The following is a 6,338-nucleotide window of genomic DNA, read 5'->3' as shown; positions in this document are numbered from 1 at the left end:
GGGGGCGGGGCAACCGGCAGAGGGGAGCGCCATGCGGTCACGTGATCGTGACTCGCCGGCTGCAGCATGGCGGCTGGTCTGGTGAGCGAGCGGGTGCAGCCGCGGCCCGGGGTCGGCGTGGGGGTGGTGATCACCAGCCCCGCCCACCCCAACTGCGTTCTCCTGGGCAAGAGGAGAGGCGCCGTCGGCGGCGGCACCTACCAGCTCCCCGGAGGACACTTGGAATTCGGGTAGGAGTCGCGCGCCGTCCTCCCCGCCCCTCCCCCGTCCACCACCGCGGGCGCGCGCGCGCCAGGTGAGCGAGACACCGCGGCCGTGCTGCCTGTGTGGTCAGGGTCTCCCGCCCGCGGGCGCGCCGGCGTGTGGCGCAGCGCTCTCACCGCACGTGCCGTGCTGTGCCGTGCCCGCAGGGAGAGCCTGGCGCTGTGCGCCGAGAGGGAGAGCCTGGAGGAGGCCGCGCTGCACCTGAAGAACGTGCGCTTCGCCTCGGTGGTGAACGCGGTCAGCGCCCCGGACCGGTACCACTACGTCACCGTCCTGATGAAGGGGGAGGTGGACACTGCGCGCGAGCCCGAGCCCAGGAACCGCGAGCCGGAGAAGAACGAGAGTAAGAGGGGCCAGGCCGGGAGCGAGCCCGCTGCGGTACCCGGGGGCCAGGACCGCGCTACCTGCCCCCCCACACACACACAAACCCACCCCGTAGTACTGGGAGGGGAGGGGCCAGGACCCCCGCGAGCGCTGGGGCTGCCCGCTGCGCCGCGCACAAGCTGCTTTCAGGACTGGCCCAGGGGCAGACTTGCTGACGACAAGTGTTGAGAGGCGCCCGCCCGCCGCAGTGTCGGTAGCATCCCCGGGGAGACCCTTACACCGGCTCCTTCACGCACAGCCGGCGGGGTGGGGGGAGTCGTTGTTCCAGGATAACGGGTAGCTCCTCTGCTCCATTTCCACTGTGAACACCAGATCCAAAAGTGCAATCACGTATATAAATGGATCCAGAGATCATTTAGGACAGTCTAGGGTCTCTGAGGTCCTGAACACTAGGGAGATAATCAGCTGAAAGGGAAATAGTCACTTTGCATGATCCATCCTAGCAGCTTTGGTGCCACTGGGATAAAGGAACTAAATCAGCTTATGTAGGAGCCCTGTAGTATAGTGAGCAGTCTGCCTACTAACAATAGCCCCTTCTTCATCCCAAGATTTGTAGAAATCACAGCTCTAGTTTTAGGAGAGCTGCATTTAAGATCAGATCCAAAGCAAGGATACATCATCACCCCTGACTTCTCACTTTGTGCTAACCTGTAAGCCCTAACAGAGAACAGTGCCAACACAGCACTGCAGGGGATTGGGGAAGGGGGAGGAATCTTTAAATTGTCCCACCTGAATCACTTTGAATAAAGGACAAGGATACACATCTCCAGAAAATTCACAGAATTTTCTGTTGCCATTATTTCTGATTGTTTGGTATAGTACAGGATATTACATATATGTTGCAGATGTAATTTCCGCACTAGTGCTGTCCTTGTAAATGTATAGGGATGGTATTGCCTCTCTAGTTGTTTTAGAGGCTGACACTTTTTCCTCTTTTTTTTTTTTTTTGGACAGGTTGGGAATGGGTTAAATGGGAAGAATTTCCTCCACCAGATCAGCTGTTCTGGCCTTTACGCTGTCTAAAGGAACAAGGTTACAGTCCTTTTACAGAAGACCTTGATCATCTCAGGGGATACACAGGAAATCACCACTAGACGGTGTAGAAAATTCATTGTATATTGTGTAATAAGTATTTATTCCTACAGAGAGACCTGTTTTTATATGTAAAAGACAGATATCCTGTGCCCTCCACTATTCTGCCCCTGCCAAAGTCAGAAAAATATTGCAGTGCTTTATCATCTTTTAACCTCAAGTTGTATCCCAAGACTAGATGGGACTCCTTTTGGAGCCATTTGATATTAGACATGTTCTCTAAGTAAAAAGATTAAATGTTTTTGGGTTTTTTTAATTTTACAGGATTCTGTGTATTTTTGCTAGAAGTATAGTGTCTTGTCCTATAAACTTTTATAAATGCCCCATCGATGTCTGTGGAACTACTCATATAAAACTACTTACTAGAGAAGGGTTTTCAGGGGCAGGCCCTGGGAGAAACTTAGCTTCCCCTTTTTTCATTCAGTTTCTTGTTTTTCATTTTCAAGTAAAGGTTTGTTTGGTGCCACCCTACAGTCATAGTTGTGAGCACAACTTCTAGACCTTAACTTAACATTTGAGTTGATACCACTAGCTTCCACATGGAAAGTTTTTTGTGATTATGCTGAGTATGCCTTGTACTGGCTGCAACAGCATGCTCAGTGCTGAAAAGGAAAGCAGGAATATAATGGGTGGGGGGAAGGTATCCTAACTTACAGGAATGGGTGAAAGTTCTAGGACCCTACTTGGTGGAAAGCCTTTTTGGTATGAAACCTGAGTTGTTAGAGTTTATTGTGCTATAAGATGTTAACATACAAAAAAATCTGATATCTTGCCAAGCTCCCAATGCGTAATTTCTGTTCTCACAAGTGAAAGTTGTGTATAAAAAGGCAAACAGATTCCGATTTAGCACACTGTTAATTGTAAAGTATTCTTAATGATGTTAAACACGTTGCCTTTCAAATATTCCATATTTAAGCATGAAAATAAAATAAGCAAGTCATAGTGCAGACATGACTTTTTTGAGTCTTAATTATGGTTCTAAGATAGGATTTTTTTAAGAAACTTTTTAGCAAAGTGCACTTAGTTTTTATTGTGAATTATGTTGCTGTATATTTTAGCTCTTTGAAGGGCTAGAATGCTATAGCAGACTGATACCATAAAACTTCTAAATCTTGTTCATAAACATGACCACTCCTACTGGATATAGACTGTTAATATTTCACTTTTTGGATAAGGAGTACAGCCACCTTTAAACTGTACGAAAAGCTATGGCCATTTATGATTACACGGTGTTCTCGTAACTCCTAATCACCAAACAGTTTGACACTGCAAATTTAAATGAATTGGTAGCATGTAACACTACAGAAGGCAAAGATTTAATATACACTGAGTTAAAGATTTCCATTATATTTTACCCAAAAATCAGAATTTAGATTGAGCCAAATCCTGGTCCCATTGAAGTCAGTGGGAGTTTTGGCATTGACTATGAAGGGTCTAAGATTTTTCAGAATGAATTATGATTTAAAAGATCTATTGAATAAAGCTTCATAGAACTAGTTCAGTTTTTTCTCTTCAGCATTGTCTTTAAAAGTATATTTTGTATCCACAAAATACTTTCAGAAAGAGGGGTGGGGTAAGGGTGATAATACTGGCTATACCGCTTATATAGAATGTATGTAGAGGAAGACTGACAAAAGCATTGATAACGATTTTCAGATAAAACTAAATTTTAAAATGAACAGTATTAAAAGTATCTGAGTCAGCTGCATTTACTTAAAAGATTCTTACTGCTTTTACTACTAAGTAGATGGCATGTGGTTGGAAGGTGGTAGGGCACAGTGGATTATAATTAATCTCTCATGGGAAATTTTTAAATGTGCTACTTAACTATATATAATCTCTTATAGGAAAAAAAATGCTCACTCTATAAAGTAGTAAGATTATTTATTGCTAAAAATAGCTTTGAAGTTTGAGAGACATTGAAGCTTACTATGGTGTATTTATGTATGAGTTATTTTCCTTTGCAAAAAGTTACCTAAGGTTATCTTTCTGAAGGCAACAGTTTATGTACACTGTATAGGTAGTGTATAGGGATTAAATTATCCCATCCAGATGTCAGAAAACAAGGCTGTTAAAAGAAATGACAGATCTCCTGTACGTCAGTTTAAGGGTAATAAAGGAAGAGATTAAACGATTCAATACTATCTTAATTTCTGAGAGACACCCAACACTAATGTGACGGGCCTAATTTTAAAATGGTTTTATGTTGAAATAAATGTTTTATATCTATGGATTAATTCACCAGTAGTATTTGCCTCTGTTGCTAGTGAGCAGAGAGCTACATAATAAAATGTCAGGCCCAAAATAACACGTGTCCAGTTGAAATGTGTCAAAACTGTATTCCGTAAAGGCACTACTCAGACACTGGAGTACCAGTGAAAGTGCAGAGTAGGTAGGCTGCATCTAGTGCCTTCTTTATCTTTTGCTGGCTAAACAGGAGTTTATCTCCCCTCTTAGTCTGTGAGTATTTGTAATTCTGTGGGCAAGTTAATGATAGAAAGGTAAGGGAGCTGCTATTAGATTAGTAAAAATCTACAGAATCATAATTTCAGTGGTGTCCCCCCCTGCAGCATGGCAGGGGGGACTTGCTGGCTCTTAGCTCCATGTCCTCAGGTTGGTGAAAATTTGATAATACAGTTTCATCAGAAGTGGGTCAAACTGGATATAATTCAAAAGCCCTTTCTCCCATGAACGTAATGGAACAAACATGACAAACTTAGAACAATTATGTTGTAGAGATGATTTTTAAACTTATACTCCTATAGAGGCATATCAAACATGCAGCCCTTACAAAGTTAAATTGGCCCTCAACTGACAGTACTTTGTTAGGGATAAGTGCCAGCTGTGAGTGAGATTGGCCTTATAGCAGGCCCCATGGCATGCCTTTTGAGAAAAACATCTGCTGCTTCTGGAATAAGCTGGAAGCCTGATGGCATCCATTAACTACAATTTCAGTACTTGACAGGTGAAAAACTATACGAAGCAGTCGCTGTTAGCAAGAACATTGCATGGGAAGTAAAATTAAGTAGGTGCATTGTCCCAAAAGACCCTCTGTGGTAGGGCAGCTGCCCCACACTAGTCTGGAAAGGGTTAATAAAACCCTAGGGGGCTGTGCTAGGAACAGTCAATCAGGGCTGAAGAGGCCCTATATAGACAGGCAGAGAGGGTAGGCACTCCCAGGAGCTTGAGAAGGGAGGCTGGCTGCCCTGCAAGCGGAGGAAGGGCAGCACCCTGGACAGAGCAATGGATAGCTCTGGAGAAGGAGCAGCTGAGAGCCCTGAGGTAAGAGCTGGACAGTGGGCTGCAGCTGCCACTGATGGAAGTGGCTAGATTGGGACTGTAGAATCCTCCGGAAGGGAGGGAGAGCACAGATTGTGGCACAGCCAGAGGGCTGTGTCATGAAGCAAACGCTGCAGACTTTGGAGAGACATGGGTCCTAAGGCAGAGATGTAATGGTGGATAAGACACAATCGCGTGGGGGTGCTAGGACCTGCAGAGCTGATTCCCCAGACTAACCAGCAAGAGGCACAAAAGCACTGGGTGGAACCCTGTTACATCCCCTCACTTACACCAGTGTGTATCACATTGAGTCCTACACCAAGAACATATGTAATGTGTTGCATCACAATGTAAAAGCAATGGAAACAAATACTGATTTTATTCCTGCAAGCTATCCAACTCAGCTGGAGTTCATAAATAGCCTCGGAGAAGCTCTAATGGATGGGAAAATAGTGGCAATGGCTGATGCAGAGGGGAAGTACAGAGAAACGTGCTTTGAACAGGACTGAAGAACAACAAATGCTTAGCAGAGAGGCTCTTAAAGCACCTATTGAAGATTAACTGATATGGATGTAGTTTTTAGAAATTCTGTTCTCAGATGAATCTCAGCCCATATCTTCAAAAGACATGGCACTATCAAATGCAGAAGAAAGCACAGACATCAACAGAAATAGGAAAACTGAAGCCGGTACATTTTTAAGGTAAAGCATTTTGTCTTGCAGTACATGAGCATTTCAGGGATCCATAGCTGATACCTAACTTGAAACAACAATACCTCATGAGCTGTACTATTGCTTTAAGTGGTGCATTGGTGGTTGCAGTGACTTTAGCACCAGAAAGTATGACAGTAAGAAAGTGGCACACAAGGCTGCCATTTTATTGCAAAGCCTCATGTAGAAGTGCATGAGTGAAAGGCAGGTTTCCAACACATACATGACAACTGTGCAGCATATGCTTAATGTACCACTACCAGTTAAACAGTTCATTCCAAAACCTGTAGGAAATTCCTCTTACAGCTTATGCACAGCATTGGCTTCTCTATTGACTACAACAAAGTACTTACCCTGGAGACTGCAACTGGTTCTCCACTAGAGGGAACTAAATTATTATACATTTCCCCTAAACCTTGTCAAAGGTAGGTTTTGTGAGACAGCAGGACCAGACAGCAGTATGAGGGTCATAGAAGGGAGATATAAGCCCCAGAATGTTCTGGGCCTTGTTCCCTGCAGCTTGAGCAAGGGTTACTACAGGTTAATTAGGAGCACCTGAGGACAACTAGGCTCAGCTAGAGTCCTGATAAACCCCTGCTCCAGCCTGAT

The 6,338-nt window shown here is 44.6% G+C and overlaps 1 protein-coding gene across 1 annotated transcript; it reads left to right on the top strand.

Moving 5' to 3' along the window:
- NUDT15 (nudix hydrolase 15) lies at nt 1–4,048 on the top strand. Its single transcript, XM_067563119.1, has 3 exons — nt 1–230; nt 411–607; nt 1,603–4,048. The coding sequence occupies exons 1-3, from the start codon at nt 67–69 to the stop codon at nt 1,740–1,742; spliced, it is 501 nt and encodes a 166-aa protein (XP_067419220.1). The 5' UTR covers nt 1–66; the 3' UTR covers nt 1,743–4,048.
- The last annotated feature ends 2,290 nt before the right edge of the window (nt 4,049–6,338 follow it).

The sequence above is a fragment of the Emydura macquarii genome, unplaced genomic scaffold (assembly GCF_026122565.2).
Source record: "Emydura macquarii macquarii isolate MOO-44397 ecotype Brisbane River unplaced genomic scaffold, CSIRO-AGI_Emac_v2 contig_2473, whole genome shotgun sequence".
NCBI classification, from domain to species: domain Eukaryota; kingdom Metazoa; phylum Chordata; order Testudines; family Chelidae; genus Emydura; species Emydura macquarii.
This window is presented reverse-complemented; position numbering and strand designations above follow the sequence as displayed.

What these genes read in the sequence shown, in the direction of transcription:
- NUDT15 (XM_067563119.1), top strand. Translation starts at nt 67, where the DNA reads ATGGCGGCTGGTCTGGTGAGCGAGCGGGTGCAGCCGCGGCCCGGGGTC. An exon ending in GGAGGACACTTGGAATTCGG is followed by an intron (nt 231 to 410) that starts GTAGGAGTCGCG and finishes CCGTGCCCGCAG; the next exon opens with GGAGAGCCTGGCGCTGTGCG. An exon ending in CGAGCCGGAGAAGAACGAGA is followed by an intron (nt 608 to 1,602) that starts GTAAGAGGGGCC and finishes TTTTTTGGACAG; the next exon opens with GTTGGGAATGGGTTAAATGG.